Below are 11645 nucleotides of genomic sequence, written 5' to 3' on the forward strand. Positions count from 1 at the left end.
CAAGCACCATTGAGTGCCACTTAATGATCAGAAGGTGTCAGGCTCAGGTGTTGCCCAAAAAGCGAGTCCCAACACTGTATTTACAGCCTCTGTGAGGGGCCCAAGGGAGTATAGGACATATGGGAGAGAAAAAAAAGAGATATGCATAATATCGAGCTAGATACAAAGCCAGATTCTGTTCAAAACATGGATGTAAACTAGAATGGAAGTGAAGTTACCACAAAAGACAGAAAATTGATAAAATACCTGCATAAGATTCTTTCTTGCGTCCTCTGCATATTTTCATTTTACAGTGAAATGTTTAATTTCCCACAAAATCTCTTAATTTTATAGGGCCACTTCAAAACTCTCAGCTCTTAGGATTAGAAAACCTTTCCCATCCCTGTTATTCAGGTTCAATGTATCTTGTACTTGTCTTGTTGTCTGTTCATTTCTCCTCTTCTGTTCTAGTACATTAAAGACCTTTTCCTGGTTTTACAGGCCCTCCCATTGCAGGGACACAAAATGTGAATAAGACAACCGAACAGCAACGGCCCCAGCCAGGTAACTCTTGCTTTTGTCCTCACTGCATTCGCTAAATCATTAGATTTGCACTAGATTGGGTGACTTACACATGTCAACTGTGGGCACAGCACAAACACGCAGTGTTGTTTCCTGCTTTGCACAGCTGCTTTCTTGCCCTTCATTTTTTTTAAGGGGTTGGTTCTTTTGGCATCGATTCAATCCACAAGCAAATGCTATAGATCCAAATCACCAAAACCGGCGAGAGGCAAAGGAGAACTGTAGAGATTATGGCTGAGGAGGCCCCACAAAAAGGGAAGGGATTCATTCCTAATAAATGCGTTGTGGGGCGTTCAGGAAACACTCAGCCTCATCGGAGCCAGGGACAAAACTCCTGTTACTCCCATTGTTCTAACGCTTCAGGGATCGAGAGCTGGGTGAACATTCCCTTCACCTCAGAGGGACACAAGTGAATGTGAAAACCTCATCTGCTGTCCAGCTCCTTTTTATTAGGAGAAATAAATGTGCTTCTGATTTGTTACTGCTCTACTATCCCACGATCCTTTTTTTTCTTCACGTTTCATGTTTTCTGGTTGACACATAAGTGTAGGGTATGTCCAAGAAGATTATGATCTTTGAAAGCAGGCGAGTCTGAAACCAATGGCCGAAGCACTGTGCCAGTTCGGATTCCATAAATAATTGATGGTTGCTTACTAAAAAAGAAAGAAGGAACACATCGAGTCTGTTCCAGGCCCCGGAGAAGGAGCAGTATGAGGAAAGAAAGAAAGTGAAAATTTGAACTGGTTTCTAGAAATAGTGAACTGTTGTTTCTTTTTGATGAAATAATGGCAATGAAACAAAGGCCAATGGCATCCTTGGGTGTATTACAAGGGGAGTGGTTAGTAGATTGAGAGAGGTTCTCCTTCCCCTCTACTCCGCCCTGGTGAGACCACATCTGGAATATTGTGTCCAGTTGTGGCCCCTCAGTTCCAGAAGGACAGGGAACTGCTGGAGAGGGTCCAGCGTAGGGCAACGAAGATGATTAAGGGAGTGAAGCATCTCCCTCATGAAGAAAGGCTGAGGGAGCTGGGTCTCTTTAGTTTGGAGAAGAGGAGACTGAGGGGTGACCTTATTAATGTTTATAAATAAATAAAGGGTGAGTGCCATGAGGATGGAGCCAGGCTCTTCTCGGTGGCAAACAATGATAGGACAAGGGGTAATGGGATCAAGCTGGAACACAAGAGGTTCCACTTAAATTTGAGAAAAAACTTCTTCTCAGTAAGGGTGGCAGAGCCTGGCCCAGGCTGCCCAGGGAGGTTGTGGAGTCTCCTTCTGTGCAGACATTCCAACCCGCCTGGACATGTTCCTGTGCGACCTCACCTGGGCGTTCCTGCTCCAGCAGGGGGATTGGACTGGATGATCTTTTGAGGTCTCTTCCAATCCCAAACATACTGTGATACTGTGATTTTTAAGTATCTTTCGTTGGGTGTTTTTTGCAGATCCCTATCAAATCCTGGGGCCCACTAGTAGCCGTCTTGCCAATCCAGGTGAGTTCATCTTTAAATGTCACCTGTCAAAGGGGTTCGCTTTCCTTCTGATGTACTTTTCCTTCTGATCCACCACTCCAGTCTCTGCGGGATGAGCAGCTGTGGGAGCTGTGCTCTCAAAATCCTTACAGAAAAGTGAGGAAAATGCTGCGACATCATCTTTGTCAGGACAAAATCACCATCCTCAGTGTTCTTACCCCAAACCAGTGCTCCCTAAGGACAGTTTTATAGAGAACTTAAATGCTGGTCTGTCAGATTTGCAGTGCAGGTCAGTTTTTCACTGTCTGCCGTGGACCAGCTCAATGGAAGGCACAAAACACCTCCAAATGTCACAGTGCAGTGAGTGTCCCTTTCAGGTCACCTGCAGAAAACTATCCCTGACTTTGGGAAATAACACCAGGAGCAAATCTTGCTTGAACTAAACTAACTTGTATATCAATACATTGAATTCTTACAAGGAAACGTTCTCATAAGGATCTTTATTGTTAACATAATAATACTGAATAAAACTAGGAGTCATCTAGGCTGAGGAAGAAATAATCTCCTGTAACTCAGATCAGCACGCTGGAAAGAAAACTGTAGGTATCCAAAACAATATGTATGATAAACAGTAAATAATTGAAAGCTGAAATATACCGTGTTAACTAGTCAGTGAAAAATTCTGGAGAACACTATGCTCAGGAAAAAGCCTGTTTATGAATAGCCTGAAGATTTTGAGGCCAAAGGCAACCATTATGAAACCTAATCTGACCTCCAGCTCATGAACAGAACAAAGGGCTGACTAACTTGTTTGCTGGGAACAGTTTATCCATCCCTACGCAAGAATTTGTAAGGCTCGAAGGAGCAGTTCCCAGTACAGATCGAGATAGTCCTTCTGTTTCCTGCCTTTGTCTTTGCTTTCGAGCAGGAAACTCAAAGTCATTTCCTTTCCTCTCTGGCTTGCTCCTGGCAGGGAGCGGGCAGATCCAACTGTGGCAATTCCTCCTCGAGCTGCTCTCAGACAGTTCCAACGCCAGCTGCATCACGTGGGAAGGGACCAACGGGGAGTTCAAGATGACGGACCCCGACGAGGTGGCACGGCGCTGGGGAGAGCGCAAGAGCAAGCCCAACATGAATTACGACAAACTGAGCCGAGCCCTCCGATACTACTACGACAAGAACATTATGACCAAGGTGCACGGCAAAAGGTATGCCTACAAATTTGACTTTCACGGCATCGCCCAGGCCCTCCAGCCTCATCCCACTGAGTCGTCGATGTACAAGTACCCGTCAGACCTCTCCTACATGCCGTCTTACCATGCCCACCAGCAGAAGGTGAACTTTGTGCCCCCCCACCCTTCTTCCATGCCGGTCACATCATCCAGTTTCTTTGGAGCCGCCTCCCCTTATTGGACCTCCCCTGCGGGAAGCATTTATCCCAACCCCAACGTCCCCCGCCACCCCAATGCCCACGTATCGCCACACTTGGGCAGCTATTACTAGATGCTTTTCTCTTCAAGTGGCCTTGATCAGTCTGGTTGGACTTCCGCTTTACTTCTGGGATCTTCATGGGGTTTTTTGGGGCATCCTTAATGGATAATTGTGGCCTTTCTGGGGAAGAATTAAAACTGGATATTGGTTATTCCTGGATCAAACCTTTTACTTTTGTAACTTTGCCTCTTGTGTCTTGAACTGAGAGACGGATGCTTCTTTGGGCCAGTACTCTGCGTTTTCTTTGGTTTTTAAGGCTCATGTCCTCTATAGGGATTGACTATGAAGATCGTTCACCATTACCTGATGAGAGAGATTTTTAAGGCTTCAAAGGCAAGACTTAGATCCAACTGTGGGTCGTAGGAAAAGACAAAAACATGGGTATTTTCTCGCTGTGGAGGGGGTAGGCAATTTGACCATTAAGTGGAGGACTGCAGGGGACCGCAACTGGAATCTTAGCTTTAAAGCAGATGAGGATTTTCACCCAACTGGAAATTAAATATATATATATTCATATATATATATGTACATGTATATTTTAAGAAGTAAAGGGCATTGAAGGAACTTTTCTAGAGTGTACAGCTTCATTAGACTCTGTATTAACTCCAGAAACATCAGAAGCCAGAACAAAACGTAACTTTATGTCAAGCACAGACATTCCTTGAGAGCAAAAGTGAAGTAAAATACACGACAGTGGGTCCCTGGGCTCTGCCAGAGTCTGAGGGGTCGCCAAATGCTACCGATTCGCGAACGCTGTGCGTTTGTCAGACCGTCATCCAAAGGGTCAACAAGTCAGAAGGCAATTTACTGTATAAATTATGCAGAGTTATTTTTCCCTATATCTCACAGTTTTAGAATAAAGATGAAATGAAACGAGTTGACCTCGGTCACAAATGCAGGTTTGTTTTTTTTTTACTATCAGCTCAGTTGTTTGTGGGTTGTTGTTTTGTTGTTTTAATGTAATTTGTACATCTTTTCAATCTGTACATTTGGGCTGTAGCTTTGTACTTTTTGCTAGAAAAAAGAAAAAAAGTAAAAAAAAAGAGACGTGAGTAATGTATCTGTTGGAGAAAACCCCGGTCCTGCAATCGGATCCATCATTGACCCTCAAATTAGCCAGAAACCTTCCAGATTTCCCTGGGTTTGTCTAGAGAAGAGTTTTGTCTTGTGTTAGCCTGTCATAGTTGTCTACAAGTTCACTCCACTTTGCCAACGTTTGCATTGGAGCTGATTGAAAACACGCACCAGCATTCTAAAGCCACCCTTTCAATATATTGTGATGCTTTTTCACCGAAATCCTGAACTTTGGGAAGATCTTAACCGCTTCATAGAAAACATTATCAAACGCTTCTCACAACATCTTTTCGAAAACATCTGCTGGGGGTTTTCATTTAAATGTTAACCATATAAAAATTCTCAGCCATCTCTAGTTCTGCACATGTTAATTTGATGATCCACAAATGGCGGTTTGGTGCCGTAAACAGAAGGGTAAAACCACAAACATTTGTGTTTTAGAGCAGATGTCTGGGGAAAGCGGGGGGGGAGATTTACATGTACAACCTATTAGCGAATTCATATTAAGTGGCAAACAATTAACAGGATCACAAATATCTTGTCTAGACGTAACCTCTGGGACTCCAGGTGGGTGCAAGATTCAGTCCACGCGCATCTGATTGCAGGATGGGAGCCCAAAACCAGAACATTATTAGTCTGCTCATAACTTTAAACGGAAGCACTGATGCCATTATTTAACAAAATGGAAAAAAAAAACAGAAAGATCAAGCTAATCAGTTTAGGTCTTAGTGCTTTTGGGGTGTTTCTAAGTAACATTACTGCAATAATCGCAAGATTTAAGTATCAAGAAATTACCCATGGAAATGGGGCTTTTGCTACTATATATATGCAATGTACTTTTTGGGATATTAAAATATATATAATTTTGCAAGTAATCTTGGTGTTTTTTTTAAAAAAAAAATGTATTAAGTGTTACAATGGAACTGTTGTATGAAGAGAATGATGTAAAAAATGTGACCAAATAAATGGTGGTTTTCTTCTTGAAGGCATCACCTCGTCCCCGTCTCTCACTCCCCTGCGGATAAAGCACGAACTTCACCTCTAAATTAGATCGGGCTAAAAAAGGAAAGCAAAGCAGCAAAGTGGCAACTTAGCATTATAAAATAATATTGACCTCACGTTGCAGAAAATGTGTCTGTGGAGCGTGCAGCCTCCCCGCCAGAGTTATAAGTGACTTAATCGCCATCCCTTTGCTCTTTAGGGTGCCCGAGGAGTCATTGCCAGGATGCAGATGTGCAATGCAGGATGTGTGACCAGCCTGCCCACCTTGTTAATGTTTCTCGCCTCTCCCCAGAGCCCAGGGAAAGCTCCGGAGCGTTCTTGAGACAGAGCGAGAGGCTGAAATAACAAGCCATGCCAAGGAATCTTCTGATTGTGTCTAAAGGTCAGGCCGAGGTGCTTCCTGGCTTTCTGCAGCCGCACGGTGGGCCTGGGAGATAGCTTGATGTGTGATAAACCCTTAGAAACACGCAACTGCCCAAGTACGAGTTTCCTTCCTCTCCACGCAACCTTTTGTTGCTAAGTTGCTAGCACAATAGCTTCCACCAGCTTGATTAGCAAGCCTGGGCTCCAAAAAAGAGCGATGTTAGTGTATTCAAGCCTTCCCTTTGTGTATTCAACCATAGTTGCTCAATTTAGTCATAGAAGTGCGTGTTTTGTTGCTTATCTCTATTGTTTTTTGCTTTAGTGCTCTCCAGATTCATTCTGGCTGCACACCATGGAGTGTTTTATTTAAATACAGCATGCCAGCCCAGTTGCCAGGAAGGAAAATCTGAAGACTGAGGTTGCACAAAACCATCTAAAGGCAGAATCTGAAGGTTGTCGGCGTGCAAAGATGGCTTTGATAGCAAACTCTTGAAAAACCAGTTTAAGAAGCATCTTTTTTCGGCTGTCCAGCTTGCAACACCTTGGAGGAGCCCAGACAAAGGTGGAAGGTGATCAGCAGCATCCACAACTCAGGTCCTTTCAGCATCTTTTCATCCTTCTCTTTGGGGCACCTGCTGAGGTTAATCTTTGCCAGCATCTCCCCTCCCGACCCAGGTTTCTGGGACACATTGAGAGAGAATAAACCAGGAACTTTACAGTGTTAATGCTGCTTTTTGCTTTTCCCAGGAGGACAAGGCAGATGGAATTCAAGTGTTTCAGGCTCAAATCAGAACGTTTCCCAAACAGCTGGTTGGGATCACATGGTTGTGAGCTGTGAGTCAACAGGGACCGCAGAAAGTCTTCTCTGCAGAGAAGTTCAGAACTCAAACCTCACCAGGAAACGCAGATCCCATTGAAATCTGTGGTAATTTAGCTATTAATTTATAGTGAACCAGCATTCACCCAGGATTTCTGTTCTGCTCGCCAAGTTCAAACATTGAATGGGGTCTAGCTTAAATATGCAAAGCTAGAATTAGCTTTACATTTCATCTCCTACAAATAGAAATTGCAGTTTGCATATTAAGTAGAACCGGTGATGTGTCTGCAGTCTCTGAGCTCCGGCTCCTTCAGCTGGGACCTTTGGGACAATTCGTTTCTATTTGAGATGTACCTGCCTCAGTGTCTGCGTATCGGAGGAACCTGGGAAGGGAGAACAAAATGGAATTCTTAGTGCTTAATTACAGACATCTCATTCTGAATCTGCTCCCAATTCTATTTTGAATAAACCTTTTTTAGCCATCTAGAGGATGGAGCTCCAAGCTTAAGCACTTGTTAGATGCTCCACGTTATGAGATGCCAAATCCCTTTAGTGTCAAGCATCTGAGATTATTCCTATCTATAATCCTCATCTGACAGATCCCATCCTCTCCATACACGAGTGGTTTATTGCTTTTATATACCTACCAACTGCATTTCAACCCTGAGGGTGATTTTTTCCAAACAACTGTGAATTTCTAACATGCAACTAACGGTATTGCAGGGGAGAGGGATTTCCCCATGCTAAGACCTTCCCATTAGCAAAGAGAAGGAAGTATTTCCCATACTAATGCCCAACAAACATGCTATGGTCCTAATGAGACATTAACTAGGTGGGAAATTTGCTGTAACTCCTGTTGGTGCAAATATTTGATGTGAAGCTGGACTTATCTGGTAATATTTCAGATACATTCTTACTGCAAACGACTACGCCTGAAGCTTTGTCATAAAAGCATCGATGAACCCAGCTGCTGTTTCCCATCCCTACTGTCAGAAGAAAAGAGCCATCGGTCTGTAAATTCTGGGTTAAAGGAGCCAGCTTCACTTCATTATACTATTACAACTATATATATATATATCTTTATGGGCTGCTTTGCTGTGCTGATGCATTATTTTTAATGACCCCTGTGAAATTCCACTTCGCTCACAAAGTGGGTTCTCCCATATCAGACTGAGTGTTGCTGCATTTGGTGTTAATTAGGGCTGTGATCTAGAGACACATGAGGCTCTGTGGTTGATAAATTCACTTCAAAGACACTATTTGTATACTTTTGCACAATACATTTTGCACATTATGTAGATATATCATGATTCTCATCTGTAAAAGCAAAACATGTTGCATATAAAGCTCTGACTTTTCTATTGTATTAGAAAAGAATTGAGACCCCTGACTAAGGTCATACAATGAATGACACATAAATATAATGTAGCTTGTGCGTTACAATTTTTTCATCTACAGAGGCAGAAATCCCTGTGCATAAAACTCAGATTCTTTTATTATATGAGAAGAGAATTAGAGATCCTTGGCAAAATTCAGCTTTTCAGGCTCAGAGAGTAGCAAACTGAACCCACAAAATGAAAGACGAGAAAGAAAAGCAGCTTTAAGGCCACCACAATTATAACCCTCATCAACTCTGCCCCATCAGGCCAAAGTGCGGGCAGGTGTGTCAGTGATGAGCAGAAGCGTTTGCAGCTGAGCAGCCACTTCAACCAGTACAAAGAGCTGCAACAAAGGAGCAGGAAGGCGTTTTTGGGCAGGGGCAGTTTTCTTAGAGGAGGAGATATAGCTGCTCCTTATCGAGGAGCAGGCAGGAAAGGATGAATATCTGTATTTTTTATTTTAACCTGTAGGTGCTAAAGGAAGGAAAACATGGGCACTCTGGCATTTTGATGCTCTGTCGTTTCCAGGAACTGCTGCAGACTTTTGCCTTTTTGTTAACTTTCTGCCTCTTGGAGCTGTGGATTTGGTGCTGCGTCTCCTCGACCTCCCCTGCTGCTGCCAAGACCTGTGCACGGGCACAAGGAGCCTCCTGTACTGTAGGGCTGCGCTGGCACGTCACGCGTGGGGACAAAGAGCGGTGGTGAGCGCAAGGTCCGTGTCACACGCGTCTCGTGTGGCTGCTGGAGCAGATTGTCCTGTGAGCGTGGCCAGACCGTACCTGTAACAACCTGAACCCCACCCTGAGGTTTTCTGACTCCCTCAAGACCTTTAGGACTAATATAACATAGAGTTAAATCAAAACAAGTAGGAGGGGGTTATGTTTACGATAGGTGCTGCTGAGAGTGGCTCGCAACTTGGCCTAAACTTGCAAACTCTTGCAACTTTACAACTTCCCTTAAAGCTCCAACTCCTGCAGCTCAGGGCTAACAGGGAGTGGAGCAGCAGCTGCAGGCTCTGTAATCACAGGGGTCCCGGCACCCCTCACCTTGCGGGGGGGGGATGTGTAAATTTGGGGAGCAGTGCGGGTGCACGGCGCAGCCGGTAACGGTTGCGTTCCCTGTGCTGAGGTGAGTGGGGACCGAACCCTCTCCTCAGCAGCAGGGTTTGCACCCCCTTTTGTCCCCACGGACCGGGGGGTGACCCACCCGCGCCTCTCCTGGTGTCCCCGGGCTGTGGGGTGCGCTGAGTTCGCCGGGTGCCAGTGCGGGGGTGGAGGGGCCGGGTCTGCCCGGGGGGGTGGGGACACCTCTCGGCTGCCCTCTTGGGGTTTTGGGGAGAATACCCCTGCAGGGATTAAGATTACAGGTCGCTTGGGGGTGCTTGCAAAGCGCAGGAGCACTAAGAGGTGTGATTAAAGCTTCTAGATGTTATCAAGGTCTATAATGTTTTACAGACACCGGCGCAAAGGATGTTTGTAATGTCCCGGGAACGCTTCTAAATGGCGGGGGGAGCCTGAGCGGGACAGGCGCTTTCGGGCACTGTTGCAAAACTAACATAGAACTCAAAGCTTTCGCAAGGTGGCCTGTGGTGTTGCTTCTCTTTGAACAGCTGGGGAAACGGAGGCTTGAAGTTAGAGGTGGAATTTAGGTCTCCCCAGCCTCCTGCAGACTCTGCTGAAGGTCCTTTAGATGCCGCTGCAGACTTAATTTGTACAGCCCCCGACTCTCTGATTCCACATCACCTCTGAATCCATCACAAGTGAATTAAAGTCTCCCAACGCTTCTGTGAAGTGGCTAAATGTATCCAGCTAGCAGAACTCGTGCCAAGAAAATAAGTCGCTGAACGCGTTAAACTTGGCGTAATAAAATAAGGAACGGTCCCAACAAATTTCTGCTTTGCGCTTTCAGGGTCGCCGCGGTTTGCGGAGCCAAGGTGAAGTTCAGGGCTGGTGCCTGCGCGGAACGGGAGCCGGGCGTGCGGCCCATCTGCAGGTAAGCGCTGCCATCCAGCGGCAGCACCGCGGAAGACACTTGGAGCTCTCTGACAGCACCCCAGCCTGCTTCTGTTGGGTTGTCACAGCACAATAATGCTGTAAATTTGTCCATGCAGGGGTTGCTTGGGATGTGGTCACCCAGGAGAGCAAGGGCTTTGATACTTTCTGCACTTAAACTTGACTGGCAGCATGCAAATCGAGGTGCAAAGTGAGATTGTCTCATTTCCAGCCCCCCCTTGCTTGCCCACCTCCCCGGGGCAGGGAGGATTTATGTCTGTCTTGTGCAACAAGTGAGTTTCTTCAAGTTGTAAGAAGCTCCCCCAGGCAGATGCTTCCACCACAGGAATGTCAGCTTGGCCTCAGGAAACACATTGTGTGTTGGAGCAGCCCTGGAGAGAGGGCTTTAACCTCCCTCTTGTTCCAGTGACATTGTCCCAGGGTTATATGTGTTTTAGGGCCCGTGATGGTGTTGTCATGGTGGTTCCCCAGGCTGCAGCAAGAAGCCATAAGTGCAGATTCACCAGAAGGTTCAGGAACTTGCTCGGCTTCCCCCATGCCTGCCGTGGCACGGGCTCTGCTCACATTCCTCGCCTTGTGCTGTGGTTTCTCCCCGCTTGTGCGAGCAACAGGAATCGGGCCAGCACCGTGACAGTTGAAGGGGGGCAAAATAAAAAGGGAGGGGGCAATAAAGGCTCTTCCCAGCTGAATTTGCAGGAGTCTAACCACATCAGTTGGCTGCCTGGGGAAAGAGGATGTGACACCTCGGCTGCTCCCGCTTTGTGTCAGGGCTTTGCATGCTACCGACTTGTTTATGGGTGAGCAGTTGAGTTTACAAGGAAGCAGAAGTGATGTGGGCAGTGCTCTGCCACATCCCAACAATGCAAGTCCCTAGGACTATCTAAACAGTGTGCTGGGGTTTGTTTTCCTTATTACTATTATTTAGGGGTGTCTTTTTACCAGTCACTACCAAGGAGTGTGTGGAGACAGCTAACTAGCACATGTAAAAGCAGTTATTTTAATTCATGGCCCTTTCTCCAGCAGTCAGCAGGATGCCGTATTCATTTACCAGCAGGAGGGTAAATCTATTTCAAAATGATTGAAATATTATGCACAGCTTGAATGAATGTTTAAAATAAATACAGTAGAAGAAACATGTTGTTTGTGAAATGAAAAGATAAATTAAGTTTAGAGCAGACATATTATTCCCAAGCCTAGCTGCTTGGCTTAACGCTTTCACAGCTAAATCCAGCAATAAGCACATGGTCTGATTTCTTCTTCTGAAGAGAAGAGACTTTTCCTTCAGTCCTTTCCTTCGTATGGACTGTTGGCCTCGGTGGCATGTGCCACTTTGTAGAAAGGCCTAATTGTTGTTGGCAACCTGCAGACTGGATGGTGAAGGAGGGAGAAGAGAACCATGACCCTTGAGAAAAGTGCTGTGGAGACATAGAAATGGAGAGAGTGTCATGGGTAAAGAAACCAGCCTTTGTTTTCCAGTATC

The 11645-nt window shown here is 45.5% G+C and overlaps 2 protein-coding genes across 8 annotated transcripts in view; both read left to right on the top strand.

Annotated features, from left to right (window-relative positions):
- FLI1 (Fli-1 proto-oncogene, ETS transcription factor) overlaps positions 1 to 5581 on the top strand; it is a 71344-nt gene extending 65763 nt beyond the window's left edge. For all 6 annotated transcript variants that reach the window (XM_065040369.1, XM_005508588.3, XM_013369049.3 and 3 more), the window contains 3 exons: positions 481 to 543; positions 2001 to 2048; positions 3001 to 5581. In XM_065040369.1, coding sequence (XP_064896441.1) covers positions 481 to 543; positions 2001 to 2048; positions 3001 to 3530 — 641 coding nt within the window. In that variant the 3' untranslated portion in view covers positions 3531 to 5581. The remainder of the gene's footprint in view (positions 1 to 480; positions 544 to 2000; positions 2049 to 3000) is intronic.
- A 156-nt stretch (positions 5582 to 5737) lies between these two features.
- Positions 5738 to 11645, top strand: part of KCNJ5 (potassium inwardly rectifying channel subfamily J member 5) — a 60896-nt gene continuing 54988 nt past the window's right edge. For both annotated transcript variants that reach the window (XM_021295951.2, XM_021295949.2), the window contains exons 1-2: positions 5738 to 8865; positions 10062 to 10145. The gene's annotated coding sequence lies outside the window, so the exon portion shown is untranslated. The remainder of the gene's footprint in view (positions 8866 to 10061; positions 10146 to 11645) is intronic.

Source organism: Columba livia, chromosome 24, assembly GCF_036013475.1.
Source record: "Columba livia isolate bColLiv1 breed racing homer chromosome 24, bColLiv1.pat.W.v2, whole genome shotgun sequence".
In the NCBI taxonomy this organism is placed as follows: Eukaryota; Metazoa; Chordata; class Aves; order Columbiformes; family Columbidae; genus Columba; species Columba livia.